This window comes from Acytostelium subglobosum (assembly GCF_000787575.1).
Source record: "Acytostelium subglobosum LB1 DNA, scaffold: scaffold21, whole genome shotgun sequence".
NCBI classification, from domain to species: Eukaryota; Evosea; class Eumycetozoa; order Acytosteliales; family Acytosteliaceae; genus Acytostelium; species Acytostelium subglobosum.
Genome location: NW_012236512.1, coordinates 483,862 through 506,913, shown reverse-complemented (window position 1 = coordinate 506,913; position 23,052 = coordinate 483,862). Strand labels below are relative to the sequence as shown.

At 42.5% G+C, this 23,052-nt stretch overlaps 8 protein-coding genes across 8 annotated transcripts; 6 read left to right on the top strand and 2 right to left on the bottom strand.

Annotated features, from left to right (window-relative positions):
- Positions 1 to 933: 933 nt before the first annotated feature.
- Positions 934 to 3,928, top strand: SAMD00019534_092690 (hypothetical protein; the record flags this gene model as incomplete). Its single annotated transcript, XM_012895683.1, has 5 exons — positions 934 to 3,006; positions 3,066 to 3,269; positions 3,341 to 3,476; positions 3,537 to 3,607; positions 3,680 to 3,928. 5 exons carry the CDS (start codon positions 934 to 936, stop codon positions 3,926 to 3,928), a joined length of 2,733 nt encoding a protein of 910 aa, XP_012751137.1.
- A 156-nt stretch (positions 3,929 to 4,084) lies between these two features.
- SAMD00019534_092680 (hypothetical protein) lies at positions 4,085 to 5,590 on the bottom strand (the record flags this gene model as incomplete). The annotated part of the gene is made up of 1 exon (XM_012895682.1): positions 4,085 to 5,590. A coding segment is annotated over one exon (1,506 nt), but the record flags the coding sequence as incomplete, so codon positions are not given.
- Positions 5,591 to 6,779: 1,189 nt separating this feature from the next.
- Positions 6,780 to 8,310, top strand: SAMD00019534_092670 (hypothetical protein; the record flags this gene model as incomplete). The annotated part of the gene is made up of 2 exons (XM_012895681.1): positions 6,780 to 7,140; positions 7,265 to 8,310. 2 exons carry the CDS (start codon positions 6,780 to 6,782, stop codon positions 8,308 to 8,310), a joined length of 1,407 nt encoding a protein of 468 aa, XP_012751135.1.
- A 717-nt stretch (positions 8,311 to 9,027) lies between these two features.
- SAMD00019534_092660 (hypothetical protein) lies at positions 9,028 to 12,689 on the top strand (the record flags this gene model as incomplete). Its single annotated transcript, XM_012895680.1, has 4 exons — positions 9,028 to 9,444; positions 9,522 to 9,604; positions 9,678 to 12,334; positions 12,400 to 12,689. 4 exons carry the CDS (start codon positions 9,028 to 9,030, stop codon positions 12,687 to 12,689), a joined length of 3,447 nt encoding a protein of 1,148 aa, XP_012751134.1.
- A 3,278-nt stretch (positions 12,690 to 15,967) lies between these two features.
- SAMD00019534_092650 (hypothetical protein) lies at positions 15,968 to 16,957 on the top strand (the record flags this gene model as incomplete). Its single annotated transcript, XM_012895679.1, has 3 exons — positions 15,968 to 16,024; positions 16,090 to 16,259; positions 16,336 to 16,957. 3 exons carry the CDS (start codon positions 15,968 to 15,970, stop codon positions 16,955 to 16,957), a joined length of 849 nt encoding a protein of 282 aa, XP_012751133.1.
- A 482-nt stretch (positions 16,958 to 17,439) lies between these two features.
- Positions 17,440 to 19,555, top strand: SAMD00019534_092640 (hypothetical protein; the record flags this gene model as incomplete). Its single annotated transcript, XM_012895678.1, has 2 exons — positions 17,440 to 17,974; positions 18,063 to 19,555. Coding segments are annotated over 2 exons (2,028 nt in total), but the record flags the coding sequence as incomplete, so codon positions are not given.
- Positions 19,556 to 19,696: 141 nt separating this feature from the next.
- On the bottom strand, positions 19,697 to 21,337 carry SAMD00019534_092630 (hypothetical protein; the record flags this gene model as incomplete). The annotated part of the gene is made up of 2 exons (XM_012895677.1): positions 19,697 to 20,937; positions 21,001 to 21,337. 2 exons carry the CDS (start codon positions 21,335 to 21,337, stop codon positions 19,697 to 19,699), a joined length of 1,578 nt encoding a protein of 525 aa, XP_012751131.1.
- A 911-nt stretch (positions 21,338 to 22,248) lies between these two features.
- On the top strand, positions 22,249 to 22,932 carry SAMD00019534_092620 (hypothetical protein; the record flags this gene model as incomplete). Its single annotated transcript, XM_012895676.1, has 1 exon — positions 22,249 to 22,932. One exon carries the CDS (start codon positions 22,249 to 22,251, stop codon positions 22,930 to 22,932), a length of 684 nt encoding a protein of 227 aa, XP_012751130.1.
- Positions 22,933 to 23,052: the final 120 nt, after the last annotated feature.

The window sequence follows — 23,052 nt, the reverse complement described above, 5'->3', positions numbered from 1 at the left end:
TAGGGGTGATGATGGTCTGTTGTGATATGAGTGAGTGTGATAGAGTGAATGTGTGTGATTGAGTTGTCGTCGTTTTAGAAGTGTAGTGATAATGATAATGATATTTACAATAGTACTATCTAAGGTTAAAGTGCTATAAATACAATTTAATATTATTGTTACAAATTTATGTAATGTAATATTGTTGTTTTTGAATCACTCTTAAGTAATACTGGTATGTATTTGTATTTAAGTAGTAGTAGTAGTAGTATGTTATACTATAATGATTAAGATGTGTCAATGAATCAATGACAAAGTAGTGAGGAAAGATAGGCAGGACTCAATGTATCACTTCTGACTGACTCCAAAAAAACCCTTTGGATCAAGTGCCCAACAAAACATAACCTACTCTTCACACATCAATCGACTATCTCTCTATGACTGACCAATCATCAACAACTTAATGGTCCCCAATTAGGCACCATGGTAAATGCAACGCCCCACAAACCATTCATTCTAAGTTTTCGTGTGATGCAAAGATAGTTTGAGATGAATGCGACCCAACTTCTTTTTTTTGGTTGAAGTGCTTGGGTCCTTGACCAACTTCTTCAAACTTTGAACCACCCTTTCAAGCGTATCGGTCTATCACTTTGGGCGATCGTTCTGATTATCTACGACTTGAATACAATCCTATTTTGTTAAGTTTATCATAAGAAAATATATCATTAACTGAAGTCCTAATTGGAATATGAATAAATGAAGTCCAATAAAGTTATCCAGATAATAAAGTCACCTTACCAACTTCCTAGGAAGTGAAGTTCCAAGTATTGGTAGATCAATCACTTCATCAATCAAAGTGTGTTTGTGTTTGAGTGTGAATCAATCATTCTCGATCAATCAATCAAAACAATAACACATAACTTTAAAGAGGAAACAAGGCAAACATCGAGGTACATGTTGAACCCATCTGATGCATTAGAGTCACTTGGCTCAAAGACGTGGAGTGAGATCACTGAAGAGGATGAGGATGTAGCATATGCCGACGCACTGGATGCCAGGAATCCAATAATCTTATCACCTGCACATCACTCCTCATCAAGATCATCACCTGCCTCCACACATGACAACAACAACAATGAGCCACAAGATGATTATGCTAAAGAGTTACAGAACTATCATTCGATGAAGACACAGATTGCATTCGGTAGCACAGGTGGCTCGCCAATGCCAAGTAACTCGCATTCCTCAACTTCGCCATCGCGGCCCACAGCATCAAGACTGGCAGGCAAGACACGCGGTACATCACCTGGCAACAAGAACACTCAATCATCATTGATGATGAAGCTAAGACATCAACAACAACATAAACAACAACATCATCATCAGCACCAGCATCAACATCATCAGCATCCACAACATAGGAGACGTCAGGACGAGGATGAGGACTTTGATGAGGACGAGTATGAGGTCGTAGTTGAAGAGGTCATTGAACAGCGTGTCGAGCTGTTTGTTCAGGATGCTGATCAGCATCATGGACGTCAGCAACATCGAGAAAGGGACAACAGAGCACAAGGACATGGTCATGGAACACCATCACCAAACAGACAGATGGGCGGTGGCGGTGGAAGATATGTTGACCTGGACTCGCCACAACCACCTCATGTTCAACAGCCTCCAATGTCTTCATCCCCGCCTCAGCGTGACTACCATAACTCCTCGCCAAGACATCAACAACATAGTAATCGTGGACGATCAAACCATTCACCAAACAGACATACTGGCGACTTGCGAGATGAGGAGAGACAGAGGGATGGTCGTGGCGGCCATTCTTCATCGCGTTCGTCACCAAGGGATGATAGATCGAGTCCGTCGTCGGCATCCAGACGCGGCAGAAATGATCGTGGCGGCCACAATCACCACCATACGCCGTCGCCCCATGCATCACCCTACAGGGAGGATCACAACAGACAGGGTGGCAGTGGACAACACTTTCGATCTGCACTTCTGGATGATGTTGAGGAGCATGAATCACCTCTCAAGTACAAGGGTGATCTACGCGATCTGATCAATCAGGAGAAGGAAAGGCTGCATGGACATGGCGCTGGCCAGCAACACACACCATCTCCACATCGACCCACACATCGCCAGAGAGAAGAGCAAGAGGAACATGAGTCACCCCTCAAGTACAAAGGTGATCTACGCGATCTAATCAATCAAGAGAAGGCCAAGGAGCAGGGTACGTCGCCCTCCAGAAACGCTCAACATCAGCAGCAACCTCAGCAGCAACGTCAGCACCAGCGCGACACACATGGAAACCAGAGACATCACCAAGAGGAAGAAGAAGAGGAGGTGTACGACGAAGAGGAAGAGTATGATGAGGAGGAGTATGATGACCAAGGGGAGGAGGAGGAACAAGTTGTGCCTGTAGCACGACCAAAGGTTGAAGAGGATAAGGACAGCCAGAAGTCAAGGATGGGTTGGGACTCGGCTGAATCAAAGATCAAGCAGAGAGAGGAGTATATAAGGCAACAGAAGTTAAAGGATCGATTGCAAGCGGAGAAGGAGAGTGTATTGCACTCACCAGTCACAAGAGTGGTCAATGTCGATCGCAGGGAGGTACAATCCACGCCACCCAATCGACGCCGTGACATCAATGACCTCACTCCCTATAGCTCACCTACGCCAACCAACTTCCAAGTGACAATCAAGAATGATGGATCCAGGAGTACTAGTAATAACAATAGTCCAATGAAGTTTAGGCGACCAGATCAACAACAACAGCAACAACAACAATCGACTACACCATCAAAGTATCTCGAGCCACAGACATCATCATCATCACCATCACCATCACGTGGCGGTAGAGGCGGAGGTGTCACCACGCCATCAAAGGGCAACGACATGCCACAACCTGTAACACCCAACAACAATAACAACAACAACAATAGTGCACAATCATCTGGTCAAGATGAGCCAATCGTTGGAACATGTAGTGAGTACGAGAAGAAGTACCTAAGGTTGACAACGGTATGTACCCCTTACCTAGCCGCGCCACATACTCTCGCTCACTAACCAATCCATCCTAGAAACCTGAGGCATCCAAGATAAGACCACAATCAATACTGGAGAAGTGGTTCCCATTGCTTATAAGGAAGTATAAGATGAATAAGAACTATGATTATACTGTCGACCAGCTCAAGTCCATCAGACAAGACCTTGTCGTGCAACACATCAGGAATGCCTTTACACTCGAAGTCTATGAGAGCAATGCAATCATCTCACTTGAGAATGTAAGTGTGTCCAATTGATTGATTGGTCTGACCCTCCTTACTGACATTGATCCTACCCTACTCATACTTAGAATGACTTCCAAGAGTTTGGACAATGTATTACACAGATTAAGGAGCTGTACAGCGGCCCCACTTCATTGGACAGCAAGTTCAAGTATGAGTTCATCTCATATGATATACTATTCACATTGTTATATAACCAAGAAGGTATGGAATACATTCAATCAATGGAAGACAGCCAAACTAACACCATCCCCATCCATATAGACTTACATCCATTGCTCTCGGAGATTGATCCAGAGATATTGAGCAATGAGATTGTACATCATTCATTCAAGGTATCATGCGCCGTTTTGAATGGCAACTACATGCAGTTCCAACGACTATACTGCAAATCATACAATCATCAGAGGTACTTCCTGGACAAGCTATTGTCGACTCGAGTTCGAGACAACATCTTGGCTGCAATGGTCAAATCGTACAAGCCACATATTCGATTCAGTTTCCTGGAGAAGCAATTATTGTTTGATGAAAACAAACCAGCATTGATCAGCTATCTGGAATCAAAGGAATGGGTATTGGACATGAATCAAGAGCTGTGCATGCCAATCAAGAAGCCACCTGCTCCTGCAGCGGCCACACCAACGACCGCCAAGTAATGATCATCTTGTAAATACAACAATGCCAATGTACAAGTCAATCGATGGTCAATGAATGAATGAAGGACTCGTGTCTTCTGGTCTTTAATTCGATTGATTGATTGGTTAGCGATACTCGTGTACCCTGGCGCGGATGGCCCGGTCAAGGACATGACCTTGGAGTACACTGTTGGTGGAGATGAAGCCACCGGATTGCTTTTCGTCCAGCACTAGTGATACGTCTTGGTCGATGATGCGGCAGTAGTAGTTGAAGATATCGCTGTTCAGGTCAAGGTAGATGTAAATGTTGGGAATGAACAGTTGTTTGGCGAGTGATCCAACTATGTACTGGTACTCGCTCAAGTCCTTTAGATAGCCATACATGTAAAGCTCTCTAAGCTTCAATGGTTGACCAGGGTTTGGATTGGAGAGTATGATGGGAGGTGATGGTGATGAGGGTGTTGGAGGCGATGATTGGATCGTTCCATTTGAAGGTGATAGAGTTGGAGAGAGATTTGTTTGTGGCGTTGTGGATACTTTTATCCTACTGATGTATGTGTAGCACTGTTGAACAAGACTGAGGTGAGCGCGATAGTTGGTAACAGTGATTGATCGGAGTGTCTTTGGAAGGTGTGACGTTTGTTGATTGAACTCACAGCCAACCTTGAGCACTTGTAAAGCAGGTGGCAAAACGTTCGGCCCCAACTCTTGATTGAATCGTCGACCAAACTTTAGACTGGTGAGTGATAGGGGAAGGGTACCAGGTGGCAGAGGTCGATTAAATTCTGTTCCAAAGCCAACTCTAAGTAGGTGTGGCGGGAGCGAGTTCATGGGTATGACGCTGTTGAAAAGATTGCCAAAGTTGAGCACCTTGACTGAGGCAGGCAGCAGTCCAGGTGTGAGTAACTGATCAAACTTGGAGCCAAACCTGAGGTTGGTCAGCGTCTGAGGGAAGGTAAATGGTGTGATTGTTTGATTGAAATAGAAACCAAACTCTAGCTTGGCCAAGCCATGTGGCAGAGCACCTTGTTCCAGTTGTTCATTGAAGTTTGAGCCAAACCTTAGGTGTACCAGTGAAGCAGGTAGTGATCCCGCGGGAACAAGTTGATTGAATCGCGTGTTGAAGAATAGCACTTTGAGTGATGATGGAAGCGTACCCGGTGCCACTTGTTGATTGAACAGACTACCAAACTCAACGGATAAGAGCTTATGGGGCAGAGTGCCAGGTGTCAGTGTCTGGTTAAAGTCATTGCCAAACTTTAGTGTTGTAAGTGATTGAGGAAGGCTGCCTCGTTGTGTGCTGCTGTTGTTATCCAAGGTAGCGCCTATCAATGGAAGATTGTAATTGTGTCCAAACACTAACTTGCGTAGTTCTCGAGGCAGTGTGCCTGGCACGATCAATTGATTGAACTGATAACCAAATGTAAGATCAGTGAGCGACTGCGGAAGCACATAAGCCTGCAACGGCTGATTGAAGTTGTATCCAAATGTAAGTTTGGTCAGAGTCTGGGGCAGGGTTGATGGTGCCAGTGGTTGATTAAAGTCGTCGCCCAGTGCAAAGGTGAGCAAGGACGATGGCAGTACACCTTGAATGATTGGCATGTTATAACAATGACTCATTGTCAGGTCAACAATAGACTGTGGCAACAATCCTGATACCAAAGGATTGCTTGGTCCAAATATACAATGTTTGATCGTTATCCTTGTGATTGAAGGTGACAAGTTCACTACATTGATCAATGACAAAGTTAGCCAACGTCATTCAATCATTCATTCAATCAATCAATCAATCATTCAATCGATCATACATACATAGATCATTGATTGAGTTAACATTGAGTGATGTAGCAATATGACTTGTATTCCTCAACAATTGTAATGAATGTGCTTCTCTTGTTGTTGTTGTTGATGTCGAAGTTGATGATGATGATGATGGTGACTTTGTCATATGACACAGTTCATCATCATTGCTTGTGTCCATTGTACTTGAACAATGACAACAACTTCCATTTTTTGTTGTTGTTGTTGTATTGACACTCCCATTATCATCATCAACATCCATACGACTACTACTACTTGTACTGACTACAACATTGTTATTATTATTGTTATTTTGATTGATTATTATACCTCCACCTGTAATAAGATGTCTATCACTTGATATACTATTACTTCTTGTTGCAACATAGTGATTGTATAATAGATGTCTTTGTTTAAACAATGCTCTTGATGTAAGTAATAGACATATAATATCCAGTTTATCAATGTCTAGAAAGCTAATGATATGCTTCAGCAGCAGACCTGACAATGACTCCATCACTCCTACTCTTCTTACTCCTACAACTACTCCTTATTTGTTTGATCGATTATCCTTATTTGTTTGAATGATGAATGAGTGACTTCATTCAAGTATAAGTAGAGTAGTTGTTTGAATCTAGAATCATTGTCTTAGGCATTCTGTTTATTCCGGACTGGTGTGTTTTTCAATCTTCAGTCCTCATCTTAGCAATCTGGAATTGATGATGTGATCAATAATAATTAATTAATTGAACAAATTAACATCAGGGAGAACTAGTCCTTAATGATTGACTAAGATATCTTATCAAGATACCAATATTAGTAGATTATACCTTATTTATAAGATACAAAGTGTCGTCATCATTGTCATCGAAATGGAAGGACTCCATTGTTCCATGGATTGACAACATGTGTGAATCAAACAAAACAAATCATTTGTTGTCAATGACCAAGAGTGTGAATGTGAACAGTCATTCACATATTCAAACAATTTATAAATTACAGGCCTGAGTCAGAACTGAGTTACATTCATTCAAACAACATATACATACAAATAATAATAATAATAATAATAATGGCCAATAGTGTAAAGTTACATGTATATGACTTGTCAAATGGTATGGCTAGAATGTACTCTAGATCATTCATTGGTAAGCATATAGAGGCTATATATCATACTGGTATAGTTGTATATAATACAGAGTATTACTTTGGTGGAGGTATATTACATGATAGACCACATCAAACACCTTATGGACAACCAATGGAGGTCATTGAACTTGGCAACACCGACATACCACAAGAGGTGTTTGTTGACTTCCTCGAGGGCATGCGTTCACGCTTCTCAATGGACTCTTATCATCTCATCGACAACAACTGTAATCACTTCTCAAACGAGTGTAGTAACTTCCTTCTAGGTACTCCAATACCAAATCGTATGTTTCAATGAATGTGATTGATTGATTGAATGATTGAATGATTGATGGCGTGAGTCTAACATGTTACCCTTACCCTTACCCTCACCCTTGCCCTTGCCCTTGCCCTCACATACAACAAAAGACATTGTTGGTCTACCTCAAGAAGTCATGTCTACACCATTTGGTATGATGATACAACCTTTGATAAATAGCTTCTTCAGCAAACAAGGCTGGGGATCAACAATGGGACCAGTCAATCCTGCTGCTCAACCTCGTCTGCAACAACCTCAATCTCATCTTAACAACAACAACAACAACAACAACAGCAGCAGCAATGTATCACATCCAAAGACTGACGCCAGTCACAAGCATGCCAAGGTGGCCAGTCAACTTCATGTGTTACTCGATGGCAAACCAGCGTTATTCAATCATTGTGATGTTGAACCGGTCATTGCCAAGCTGAGGGAGTGCACAAAGAGCGTACAATCAATCGATCAACAAGAGTTTGAACAACATATCAAGCGTGCACAGTCCATCATCAAGGAGGGCCTGACAACGAGGTGCACAGTGCCAGTCGATCTTATGAAGTACCTGGAGCGCCTGGCTAATGAACTGCCCGAGCCTCAGATCTTCCCCGTGTTGGAGCTCGTCCGTATGCTGATGCTCAAGGACGTCTCGAACTACTACACCAGCCTGTCCAACCCATTCGTCGCGGTGCTCATCAATCGCCTCAAGTCTACCGAGGCCCAGCTCTCACGACAGACCGAGCTGATCATCTATCGCATCATAATCAATTGCTTCTCGACCAAGAATGGCATCGAGTACGTGCTCAGAGGCGACCCACTCAGCAACATTGTGGCCGCCACGCTCAAGGGTTTGCACTCGAATGACAAGATGTTGAAGCGTGCCATCAGCATGATCAGTTACAACCTGGCGCTGTACCTCAATAACAAGGAGCATGAGGAGCACATCTTGGCATTGTTCTCCGCGATTCATCATACACTAGAGTCGAACCCACTGTCAGAGGATCCAGAGATTGACTTTAGACTATTGATGGCACTTGGAACATTCATGTATTGTTCAGACAACATCATAGAGTTGATGTCAGCGATGGAGTTTGACTTTGACAAGTATAGCAAGGTGGACAGACTCCAAACATTGGTACAGCAATTGAAAGTACTTGTATAATAATAACAACAACAACGTAGTGTAATTACCCTTGGTGCCCGTCCATGGCTTGGTCATTCGTTCACTCATTCGTTCACTCATTCACCCAATCAATCAATCAATCACGATCAATCATCAGGGAAGTAAGCAGTTAGGTGGTTTAATTTCATTGACAGTGATGATCATGCTACAAACATGATCGTCGCGAGGATCGGTCAAGGTGTAAGTCATTAACACACTATAGTAGTGTACCATGGTCATGTGACTATTGGCCACCAATGTCATTCATTCAACACAACACAACACACTTTGATGATTATTCCAAGAGGCCTCTTACCAATCAATCATATAAATGTGTGTGTAAGTTAGTGTTTCTTTGTATCTGTGTGTTAGATCACCCCATTGCAGCAATCCAATCAATCACCTGATTGATCAATCAATCAAAGTGTCAATCAGTCAACCCACTCACACACACACCACTCAATCAATCAATCAGGTTACATTGATGTGGGTGAGGGGCTTAGAGTCAAGTATGACTCTTCACATCATGATCAACAATTCAACCATTATCATTAATTTAATGGTTATATTAGGTCAAGTAGTGGGCATCATCTCTTCATATCCATTGGCCTCTTTCCAAGACTGGCCACTCATCCATTCATCTCTGTATTCACTTCAATCAATCAATCATTCTAATTATAACAATCAACTTGTACATATAATATATATTTGTAGAGAATGATTGATAACTCACCTGATGACCTACCTTTAACTCACTTGGAGGATGCACTAGAGTCCAAGTGTGATAGTCCAAACACTCCTTCGCCATCAAACAAACACAAAGTCAGTGGAAACAAGGAGAGATCAACAACAACAGCAGCTGTGCCAATACAAGATGCAGCAGGTACACCTGGAATTGATGATCTACTATGTATCGATTCAATCACTGGTTACAAGTACACATTGATTAGAGAAATCCTATATTGGACATTGGTCGTGATCACTTGTGGATTGATCTATGTTGGATTCCACTGGTTCAAATTATTCCAACTCCGACTTAGACGAAAGTTATGTACATTGTCCGAAGCAACTGTCGTCCTAGTCTATGGCAATGACAAACGATTTGAAATATGCAATGTCACCTCTGTTTCAAGAGTATGTATATATATAAGTGGGCATTGGACCCTTGGCTCATGGATCGTCGCCTAACACATCATGTGACACTCACTTAGGGAGGTGGAGTTGACAAATTGATCATATTCAGATTCACAAGATTCTTTTATGATGTTGATCAAGATGCCTATATCCAACCAAAGTAAGTTATATTCAAACTGGAATCATTCCATCAATCATTCGCTCACTAACTCACACAATCACAAATTATTTAGGATCAGGACAATGTACAATATTGAGGATTTGTACAATATGATTGATAATGGAATTAATAATGATATGTTCCAAACTCAGACTTATTTGTTTGGAAATAATTTCATTGATATTCCATTGCGTAGTATCCCAAGACTATTGATGGAGGAGGTACTTCATCCATTCTTCATATTCCAATTGTACAGTGTAATTCTATGGATGAATGAACAATACTACTACTACGCAGCCGCTATCTTCTTGATTGCATCAGTCAGTTCATGCCTCAGTCTCAAGGAGATCCGATCAAACCTCATCTCATTGAAGAAGATGGCATCATTCAATTGTGATGTCAATGTCTTGCGAAATGGTGCATTCTCCGTCATCCCCTCAAGAAGTTTGGTACCAGGTGATATCGTCCAGTTGAAGCAGGACTCGGCCATCCCTTGTGACATGTCATTACTCCATGGCCAAATCATCTGTAATGAGTCTATGTTGACTGGTGAATCAGTGCCCGTGACCAAACATCCATTGTTGACTCGTGATCAGGTACTCCTGCGGTCATCCCTAGCCGAGCCAATCAACATCCGAGAGGCCCGCAGCTGTCTCTATGGTGGCACTGTCGCGGTCAAGATCATCCCACCAACACTCAACGCGCCAGTGTTGGCCATTGTCAAGGAGACTGGATTCCAGACGAGCAAGGGCAAGCTGATCATGTCCATCCTCTACCCCAAGAAGTCACATTTCAAGTTTGTCCAAGAGTCATTCAAGTTCATTGGAGTTCTGTGCTTTGTTGCACTTATAGGATTCGCTGTGGCCGTATGGAGACTACGTGATCTTGGTAATGATGCCGGTACTATCGCCCTTAGAGCATTGGACTTGATCACGATCGTCATCCCACCTGCACTACCATTGGCCATGTCAGTTGGAACTGGATTCGCAATGGTTCGTCTGAGGAAGAGGAAGATATTCTGTATCTCACCACCAAGACTCAACATGGGTGGCAAGATTCAAGTATTCTGCTTTGACAAGACCGGCACTTTGACCGAGGAGGGACTGGACTTTTACGCTGTGTTGGCTGCCACCCCAAGCACAGACAGCTCTCCACCATTCTTTGGTGAGCTGCTCACTTCAATCGATCTCCTAGACCACCGTGTGTTCAAGATGATCATGGCAGCATGTCACTCATTGACCAGGATCAACAACTCAATCACTGGTGACCCACTTGAAGTCAAGATATTCCAGGCATCGGGCGCATACCTCAATGAGTCACCCGAGCGCACCACTCTCACATATGAAGCATCGACAAGTCTGGCAGGTGAGAACCTCACCTACATTGAGAGGTTCGACTTCCAGTCAAGTCTTCAAAGAATGAGTGTGTTGGTGTCCACGGCCAAGGGTGAGGGATTCTCATTCGTTAAGGGCTCCCCAGAGATCATCAAGACACTCTCAGTGTCATCATCAATCCCCGCCGACTATGACCAACAACTATCACGCTACACGGAGAAGGGATACAGAGTACTTGGATGTGCCTACAAGACTGGCAACTACGCGAATATAACCAATCGTGAACAGGTCAGAGCTGAAGCAGAACAGGGTTTAGTGTTTGTTGGGTTCATCATCATGGAGAATAAGATGAAGCCAGAGTCCAAGGGAATCATCGCCACATTACATCGAGCCAACATCAGGACGATCATGGTTACAGGTGACAACCCATTGACAGCAGTCAGTGTTGCCAAACAGTGTGAGATAGTTGGCAATGATGCTGCACTGTTCATTCCTTATGAAGTTGATGGTGATTATGCCTGGCGCAACATCACTGAATCAATCGATCAGGACACCCTACTTTGCAAGCAACAATTGGATCAGTACACACTCAAGTTGGAGAATGATGACGTCAGCTCTTACTCACTGGCTGTCACTGGACCATACTTCAAGCGTGCCTACACCAACTACCTTCATACAGGCAATCCAAAGTTCATTCAAATGTTGCGACGAGGTGTGATCTACGCGAGAATGTCACCAGATCAGAAGCAAACACTCGTGGAGGAACTTCAACGCATTGGATTATACGTTGGAATGTGTGGCGATGGTGCCAATGACTGTGGCGCACTCAAGTCAGCTCATGTGGGTGTCTCCCTCTCTGAGACCGAAGCATCAATCGCCGCACCATTCACATCGACCACCCCCAACATCTCATGTTGCCCCACTGTGATCAAAGAAGGTCGTGCATCACTGGCGGTCTCATTCAAGTTGTTCCAGTTCATGGGCATGTACTCATTGATCCAATTCATGAGTGTTATCCTACTCTACTTCATTGGAAGTGTGCTTGGCAATTGGCAATACTTGTATCAAGACCTCTGGGTCATCTTCCCACTTGTCATCTTCATGGGCATGACCAAACCCTCGGAGAAACTATCCAAGAGACGACCATCAGGTAGATTAATATCCGGTGCCATCGTGGGATCAGTGTTGGTACATGTCCTGGTCTGTTTTGGCTTCCAACTATTTGTCTTCTTCCTCGTCCGAAGTCAATCATGGTACAACGAAGACGTAGTCGACGAGGACTTCATCGTCACATACCTCACGACAGCACTCTTCGTATATGGCAACTTCCAATATCTCATCATGGCTCTCTCATTCTCATTTGGCAAGCCATTCCTAAGGCCCTTATACACAAACAGTAAGTTGACCTTTGAATGATTGATTGATTGACTGATAATTGACACCAACACTCATTCACATTAGGTATATTGTTTGTAATATTCTTGATAGCACTGTCAACATCGATATTGTTGCTGTTTGTACCAACGGATAAGGTTTGGGAGTTTGCTCAAATGTTGGTGTTCCCAGTATCATTCAGATTCATATTGTTTGGAATCATTGGTGCCAATCTTGTAGCCAATATCTTTGTAGAGTTCTCATTCGTCTTTTACAAACTAAGATCAAAGAAGAAGAAGAACTTCCAATACAACATAATATTCAACAAACAAGCACCCAAAGATCCAAGAATAACTGATGAGAATATGTTACTTTGATCCTCAACAATTTAATCAAAGATGGAAAATAACAGAATTCAAACAAATAATAATAACCTATTCTTTATAAATCAATAACAAATATTCTCCCATCATTCTGAAATAGTTGGGATGGGTCAATTCCAAACTCCTTCTGACATTGTTTTCTATCAATCACCATCATATTCTTGTAGGGTATTTTGGATTGGGTATGATCATGGTCAAGTGATGTGATGTAGATAAACTTGGTTTCTACACAATCACCTTCACACTCAACTATCAGTGAGTTGTCATCTTTGATTGATGATCGACATCCCTTTCCAGTGATACCAGTGACAATCCTTTCCACAAAAGAAGTTGAATCAGATTCATTTGGATATCCTCTGTTCATTGATTTCCATATTCTTCCATTCTTTCCAGAATCATCAAGATCATGATGATTATGATTTTTGAAATACTTGGTGACCAGGTATGTTGATGTTTGAATAAAGAATATTGTATGAATGTCTTTAGAATCACTTGGTGGTTGATGAATGACTAAGTCCCAATGATGTATCGCTAGGATCAGGGAGATATAGAGATACCAATTTAGTTGGGTTTGATGGAATGTTGTCATCTGTCATGAATATGACTCTTTCTTATTTTGGGATTTGTGTCACCATTTGATTTTGTTTGGATAGACTTTGAATAATCAATCTCTGGAATATTTCATCTCTTTCTAGATCATTATTGTATGCACTGGATAAAGGTGGGATATTAGAATTAATATAATAATCATTGAACATAGCCAAGAATGCAGCATAACATGTTGGAGTTGTAATGTTCCACTTAGTATGTTGGTGGAGTATTCCAGTTTCTTTAAACATATAAGGTTCATTTGCCATTAATATAGAAGGAGTCCTGCGAGTAAAGAATCTCTTAATGAACCTTGAATACCTTGAATAATCATCCTTTGATTTATTCTTGAAGCATTCAACCTTTTTGGAAAAGTGATCCAACCTGATTTGGACAAATTCCATTGGATCTTTGTTTGAACTTGATTTCTTTGACCATTGATGAAGAAGATTGATCTCACCTGGTGTGCCTCCAGTTAGACGGAACAACTCTTTTTGGTGGTCTTCAGTTGGCTGCCAAGATGCTGGGAGTTCTAGTGGTCCACCTGGTGAGATTGCAACTTTGAATGAAGAGAATGAAAATGGATTAAGTTGATAAATTAAACGATCTAGACCACCACTCAGTTCTTCACTTGTCCAACCACATCCAGCTGATATCTGAGTATGTAGATCAGAGAATCCTCGGGTAAACGTTCTAAAGAATCCAGAAAAACATGGGTAATATATTGATCCATCATTCATGACCGTTGAATTCATCCATAATCCATTATGTTCAATTGAGTACACAATTGGAACAATATTCAAACATGCTAATTGATCAATCAACATGTTATAATATTGATCTGACTTTTTTAGATTCTCAATTTCCACTCCCATTTTTGCCAAGTCCAATAGTGATTTTCCATATTCATTTGTATTCCTTTCATTTACCATAATCATTGATGCTAATTCTTCATTCATTTCAATGAATCTCTTCAAAAAATATACACTTTGCTCCTCCACAGTCTTTAACTTGGTCCATTCATCTGTATCACCCTGACAGATGATTGATCAAATAATAGATTAATTCTTATATTCATATCTTAGTTATATATATTTTAACTTACAATATAAATAACAAAACAATTATTTACATATGAAATGGCAGTGAGTAGGTATGTTGCCATTGTCTTTCCACATCCTGGAGCTCCAGACAAGATTGTTCCATATTCACATTTGCTGACATTGTAAACACCAATATCCAACATCTTCCAAAACTTCTCAACTATATATCATACCTCTCTTTTGTGAGAATGAAGGTATCCCTTGTTATTGATTGCATTCATATTTGATATTGATGATGCCGTTGAGGAGTAGTAACGCTGATATGATGTAAAGTTTAAATTCCTAATTATTTGTTGTTGTTGTTGTTGTTGTTGTTGTTGTTGTTGTTGTTGTTTATGATGAAGATGAGGTTTAAAAAAAGTAAGGGAACAATATATATATAGGTACATTATATATAATTATAACATTCTAATTTATGTCTGTTCAGAGGTGATGTAGTGTACTTGTACACGGCCATCTTTAACTTCTTCAAGTCGAGTGATAGTATCAAGGCAATGTGATGTTGGTATATCGCGTGAGGGGTGCCACCAAGCGGAGAGCTTTAAAGTGTTGATCAATTCAACTTGTCCTAGATGAATGAATGAATACATTCAATGCAAGCAAACACGGATGATCAATGATCAGTGTAATGGCGCTTGGCTTGCTTGTGCATCCGGGACAGCTGTATTGATCGATGCATTGTTGATCTCTGCTTGGCACTTCAGTCTTATAGAAGTTGAAACAGGTCGTGTGCTTTGCAAACAACCATCACATGGTCCTACTACAACAATCCAAGTATATATATCTTATGTTTTAGTTATGTTATGGGTAAGGGTAGGGTAGTGACCCTTCATCACTAAACGAGTCTTTCGTTCACATTTGGGAACTGTACCAACTCTTGTTATTTGGCCTACCAGGCAACACCGACTGAAGATCGTCACACCAACTTTGACTTTGTCTACAACTTACTTCAATGTTGGGGAAAGCTTGTTCACGATTCACGAATGAATCATCACACACTTCATTCATTGTCTAAAGATGGTTGCCCAATTGCCTACATTGCATGCAGTATTGGTTGACTTGGTCGTCTGATATCCTGAACTAATGATTGAATGATCAAAGTAAGGTTCGTAATATAACCTGTAAGATACTATTGTGTAGTAATAACCTTGGGATTGGGTCATCCTCTCTATCATTGACCAGGCTTGTCATGGACAAAGATAGGATGGAAGGGTGTCTGAAACGATCTTGCCTCTCCGCTTCAAAGGGGGTGATGAGTGATTCAAGTAAGGTGTGGGGGGAGGATTCTTCACTCAAAACAATAATATCTCTCGCTCTCAATTTTGATCAAAATAAATATCTAAAGTAAAGGAGGTGATTTCACATCAGAAGGAAGATGGAGCTTAAGATTGTACAATACATTGTCTATCGTTTGCACCTGAGGGCAGTAATCATTTATTTATACAACCATCACACACATAATACATTTATTTATTCATTCATTCATTCATTCATTCACATAAACGTAAGTTTGTAAATATTCATTCAAACAAAGTGGACATTAATAATAATATTAACTTTATTATATTTATTAGACCAAAGATGAAATATATTGTCTTATTAGTTTGCTTTGTAGGCTTGCTCAAGATTGCCAGTGCTGTATGTATTTGTACATTCATTAAAACATTCATTCAATCATACTTACATAAACATTTGAATAATAGACTTATGGAGTTGATGTCTCCTCCGCTGGAGATGAGAGCACCTTCCAATGTCTCGCTCAAAATGGATACAGTTTTGTTGTTGTCCGTTGTTGGGAGTCCATCAATCAGACCGATCCAGACTGTCCAGGCACCATCCAGGCTGCCCAAGCTGCTGGTCTCACTGCTGATGCGTAAGTACAAACAAACAATATTCCCATCAATGTCCATCACATCAAGTTCTAACATTCTTAATGCCTCGTACAACAGTTACATTTTCCCATGCTCTTCATGTGGTGATGGAGCTGGCCAAGTTGTCGATATGATGAGCTACCTTAGCGAGAATGGAGTATCTGTTGGAATGGTCTGGTTCGATATCGAGGGTCCAGGCACGTACTGGGGCTCAGACTATGGCGCCAACCAAGACTTCTTCAACGACATGCTTTCCGGTGCCAACTCTGTTGGTGCCAAGGTAGGCATCTACACCTCGGCCTCGCAGTGGGAGCCAATCTTTGGCGACTGGTCTGGTGGCTCTGCATACCCACTGTGGTACGCCAACTACGATGGCAACGCCAACTTTGACGACTTCTCCCCATTCGGAGGCTGGAGCTCGCCATCCTGGAAGCAATACAACGGTGACGTAACCGTCTGTGGCTACGACATTGACCAGGACTGGTGTCCAGGCGGTACCTCTGGCGACCCCTCCTCATCCGGTGGCAGCAGCTCGAGCTCTGGTTCCGGTTCTGGCTCTGGCAGCACCACCAGCGGCAGCGGCAGTGGCAGCTCATCCGGTGGCAGCTCATCAGGTGGTTCGACCAGCGGCAGCTCCTCAGGTTCATCCTCAGGCAGCTCATCTGGAAGCACCTCCTCAGGTCTCTCAAGGGCACTCTAAAAAGTTTAACTTAAGATTAAAGTTATAAAACTTTTGTAAACCCAACAAATCATTCTTTTTGGAATAGTTCCAGAGGTGATTGATCAAATGAATATTGATCATTTCAATGAAATTATCGTGAATTATTTGAGTATCTTCGATTAGTTATTTATTTGATCAATTACCACTATGGAATAGTTCCATTGAATATATATCGAATCAGTCACGATTGGAAAGTGGAAATAATTGTAACTTTGGAAAGATCCAAACAAACACACCCTTTTTATCCAGAATGTTTTTGAGAATTTGGTGTGAATGGTTCAAATTAAGATTAAGTGTCCTGAATGAGTGTCGACAGCACTCTATCTATCTTTAGCATTGAGACACGCGGTGGTCATTGGGTCTCAACCAACTGATAATACGTCATCGAACGTCACATCATAATTCAATCAATCATTGTAATATAATATATTATAACTACAACTACATAGATATCTATCTAGAAAAGAATGGATTGTAGATTACAGGCTCCAACATCAACTGCCACCACATCATTCATCGATGCCATGGACTTTGGCTCCATCACCAACAACTCATCATCACCATCATCAACAACAACAACAACAACGTCAACATTGACCATCTCAACTACTTCAAACACAAACTCAAAGGGTAGCTCCTCACCTTCACCATCATCACCATCGACATCATCACCAAAGACTACGATGGCACAATCAAAGAAACCAATGGCAGTAACATTCACTGATGAACAGATACAGCGTGCTTGCTCGATGGGTGTCACTAAGCTGGCCACCAACAATGTTCAATCATTCTCTGCTACCGACCCTATCAATGACAACAATGTGTTACAGGGTGTAGTCATCAAGGAATCAAACGACTTTATCATCATGCGAGTGAATGGTGTCGATCTCGAGACCTATCAATACGTCTACGTCGTCCCCAAGGTCAAGAAGTATCACAGTCATCTCCTGCCAGATGTTCATTTCAAGCGATACTACCTGGCCAACAAGTGGAATGGTATGAACATCGCGTCAATTTGCGAGCCAATGCCCAACTCAAGCTTACTCACTCATTCAATCACTCAATCAATCAATCAATCATACAGGCATGAACATCCAGTTCTTCAAGTACTTTGATCATGATGGCAACTGCTTTGTTGGAGCGCGACCAAGGACCAGCCACTTCTTGTCCAATGACAAGAAGGGCAACGCATTGGAGGTCGTCAATCAGATAATCAAACAACATGCGACATCGATGCAATCATTCGATATCATCCCCAATGTAACATTCCAGAACCAATGTCCTGAGTTGCTGTTGCCACTGCTTCAAAAGGACTCGCACACCAGCTGTCAATCAATGTCGTTTGAGCTGTGCGGCAACAAGCTGCCTCACATTGTAAACTACTCATTCGAGCTGGCTCTCCAGCCGCTGATGACCATCGATGGTCGCAGCGGCGCAATCTCCCCAGTGATCAATGAGCATGGTGTGCTGACCAACGTGGACGAGCCAATCACTCTGGCCAATCTTCAGGAGCGTGCAACTCTTATCAAGCAACAGCTGTTGGATATCAATCAGACGTATCGCAAAGAGAACAACATGCAAGAGAACATGTATTGGTACAATCACTATCTCGAGGAGGGGCGAGTGCTGTACATCCTCAACGACAACAATCAGTTGGTGGAGCAAAACAACATCTTCTCTATCAAGCCCACCGATGCTGAGAAGTATCATTGGGAGCAGTTCGACTCTGGCATTCAGACCAAGGTGCTGATGATCGTACAGGAGCTGAAGGAGAAGGGATCGCCCGTCAACAAAGCCACGCTCCAGAAGGAGTTGGAGTTGGACCAGTACTCATGGGCAAAGTGGGAGGACGACATCCTCGACCTGGCCATCCTTCCCGAGTTTGACTCTGGAAACAATGTCAAACAACAGTCGGGCAAGAAGGGACAGCAGACACAGACATCATCACCATCAACCACACCACAGCCGAGAAACAATGACAATCAGAGAGTGCTGATCACTGTTGGATTCCCGGCGTCGGGCAAGAGTTACTTTGCATCGCGCCTCGCAGAGCGAGGCTGGAAGAGAGTGAACCAGGACGATCTTGGAACGAGAAAGAAGTGCGAGGATGTCATGATCGCCAGTCTGAAGCAGGGCGAGAGCGTGGTGATTGATCGCTGCAACTTTGACATTCAACAGCGTCGCACCTGGGTCCGCCTGGCTCACCAGTACGGCGTCAAGAACATCCACCTGCTCTGGTTCAAGATGGACACTGATCTGTGTAAGAAGAGAATCGTCGTGCGCGAGGATCATCCAACTATACCAAAGGGTAACGAGGGCATTGAGATCATCAACAAGTTCGAGGTCATGTTTGTGGAGCCAGGTCCCCACGAGTCATTCAGCGACATTCAGGTTATCCAGTCCGAGGACGAGTCAAACGCAGCCATCGAGTCCTATGCCAAGATGGTTGAGGCCGCCAATGCAGCAGCAGCAGCGGCAGCGGCAGCAACCTTGAGTGTGCCCGAAGTCAGTTTGGAGCAAACTGATAACATCATCGTCTCATCATTCTCAGCCTTGACCGTTGACGCTGTGGACGTCGAGTAGCAGTTTAGAGAGAATAAAGTATCCACACAACAATGGCATCGTTGTTCAATCAAACAACGATGCCTTGAACTTTGTACAAGTACATCATCAACATCATCATCATGATCCATCTCCTCTTTTCATTCATTTAATTAATCAATAGCCATAGTCATCACCGACATCATAACAATCGCTTTGGAATGAGAAGTAGTCGTACTGACTCTGATTCTGCATCTGTTGTTGCTGCTGTTGGTACTCGTCGAGAATGACCTCCTCGGAATGGTCATTGTTGCCTGACGATCGACCCAGGGCACCAAATCGCTGCTGACGCTCCGCTTGAGCGCGCTCGTCCTGCAGATCGTCCAACTCCTGCTGGTTTTCCTCATCAACACGCCTGTCGGCGTCGTGCTTGGCCTTCTTGATGGCCTCCTCGCGCTGCACCTTTTTCAGCTTGACAGCCTCACTGGCATTCCTGAACTCGCGCAGATCAATGGCCTGGCGCTCTGCACTAATTAGCTGATGGACTCGCTCAGGATTGCTCCTCTCCTCGCGCTTGAACTTGTTCTTGAGCTGCAGACGTGATCGGTCGTCAAACACAGTCTCCATCAATGTGAAGTCGGTGCCATACTTCTTGAGCGCCTCGTAGAAGACCTCGGTCTCTGCCTTGCTCCATGCACGCTGTGTCTCGCGTTTCGAGAAAGATTGACTGTTGATGAGCGAGTTGGTGTCATAGTTGGCCTGTTCGTAGATGACTGGTGCGGAGGAAGGGCCACGCATCTTGGGCACGATGACACCGTCGACCATCTCAAACTCGGCGCCATCATCCTCTTCGTCCTCACTCGCCGCGCTGTTGAATGCGATGTTGGGTCGGCGACCCTTAGCCGATGCAGCGCCTTTGCTCGTCCTCTTCTCTAGCGTGGATGGCATCTCAGCACCAACGATCTTCCTCTTGACCAATGCGCCCAGTGAATAAAGAGTGATCTGTTCAGGTTGAATCGGTTGCAACGTAGTATTCTCATATTCCTTCTTCTTCTTCTCCTTTGGTATAGTCGGATCTTTCTTCTTTCTTCCACGTTTGCTTTTTGGTGTACCAGATGATTGTGATTGTGATTGTGTTGTTGTTGTCGTTGTCGTTGTCCCAGATGTGTCATTGCCAGTTGCAGTGCCAGTGTCGTCATTATCATTGTCTTCTTCCATGTTATCAATCTCATTGCCATTGAGTGTGCGTGTACCAGTGCCATTGGGAGTGGATATTGTTGTTGTCGTTGTCGTTGTCGTTGTTGAAGAGGTGCCATTGACTGAGGGTGAGCCATCACCAGTGCCATTGACATTGCCATTACTATTTACATTGGTCACTTGCTGCTCTGGAGTTGTCTCATCAATAACCTCTCCTATATCTATACTAATATTTATATCATTTGTTATAATTTCTTCAATATTATTATTATTATTATTATTACTGTTGTTGTTGTTGTTATCTGAATCTGTTGTAATTGTATCATTTGTTGTTTCCTTTGTCGTAGTTGTAGTTGTAAATGTTGTAGTTGTTGTTGTAGTATCTGCTTCATATCTCAATCTCTTTTGTTCTCTTTCAAGTATCAGTTCACGCTCTAACTCTTCATCGACATCACCATCATCTTCTTCTTCTTCTTCCACTACATCATCTTGTTGTCTAATGATATCAACTTGATCATTCTTTCTCTTCTTTGTATTCAACTTATCATCATCATTGGCATCGTCCTCCTCATCGGTATCTTGTTCTTTGATTGCGTCCCAGTCCACAGGTGAACGACCCATATCATTAGATGAACTAAGTATATCTCTATTTCTAGATGTTGTCATTTATATATATATATATATTTGTTATATGTGTAGTTGTAGTCGTAGTCGTGAAAGTGTTTCAAAGATTGATTGACCAAAGTTATTGAAAGCGCATGAATCTCAACGGAAAGTTTGAATTCAGAAAGAAGGAAGGAAGTTCCAGGGGTGTGTTGTTGGAGCCAGTCTGAAAGAGGCACTGACCACTCACACTCCGGACGAACCCATTCAATGTTGAAGGGTTTTGTTGGAGAACAAAATGAAATGAAAGTGTGTGAGTTTGAGTGTGTGTGTGAGTGTGTATGAGAGTGTTGAACTCACCTCGACAACAAAAATAAAGAGAGAAAGAGACTGAGAGAGATAATAGTAGTAGTAGTAGCAGTCCTTGTTTGCAAAACAATAACAATCACCTTAGGTGTTAGTAGTAGTAGTAGTAGTCCTTGTATATATATATATATATATATTATTAATAATTATTATTTTATAATCAACTTCATCATTCATTGCCAAGAGACAGACAGGACAACATACACACGTCCCTTTATCTCCGTCACACATCACAGTCGGACTCATTCAATCAATCAATCGAATATCTAGGTTTCCTGACATCATTCATTCACCTCAAGCAACTACAACATCAACAACTCTACTGTACTACAACAATCAATCAATCAATCATTCAATCAATCGATCAATCAATCAATCGATCAATCAATCAATCAAACAAATATTATATATTACAAACTTTAGAATAGTTATAGTGTGCTCTCCAGAGTCGCATTGAGACTGGAGAGTGCCAAAGATAGAGAGACACAACACTGGCCGACTCTAATCATCTTAGTATTCCGCCGCCGCCTGCTGCTACAGGCAAACACTCTCGGAAGCAGCACATGCGATCACATTCATCCGAGAGTCAACAACAACAGCAACAACATGTTGTTCCACAGATTACAACAGTGACTACGACCACTACAACAGTGACGCCTTCAACACCCATTCGATCATCGCTCACTCGTTCAAACGTACACAATGGCGGAAGCAGCGGTAGTGGAGGTATAAGCATCAGTGGCAGTCTGAGTAGTGGCATCAACTTTAACAATATCAATCATAATAGTAATAATATTAGTAGTAGCAGCAGCAGTAGTAATAATAATAATAGTAATAATAGTGTAAACAGACAACAACAGCGCATAAATAGGACGAACAATAGTGCTGACTACCTTTTGAATGGTGGAGGTGGAGGTGGAGGCGGAGGAGGAGACAACTTGATCAACTTATCATCACCGCCCAGACAGAACAAGAATACATCAAACATTAATAACAATGGAGGTCAGGTTGGTACGCCCCAACATAGCAGTGGCAGTTCACTACAGGGGCGTCACCATAACGATCCAGATATGTTCAACGAGGTACTCACACCAATACCTGTGGTGCGCACAATAGGCACCTCTTCATCGTCGATACTAAGCAGCACTGATCTCGACTTTGACTTCCTCGTGCCTGGTTCATCATCGTCATACTCAAACTCAAAGAACACTCTGGCAAATAGTAATGGGCAGCAGCGGCAGTGGTAGTGGTAGTGGAAGTGGAAGTGGTAGCATTGACATGCAGCATCATCAACACCAACCAAGGAATCCACTCAATGTCTCAACAGACTCACTTTCACCACCGCCATCCCCAACAATACCTTCGCC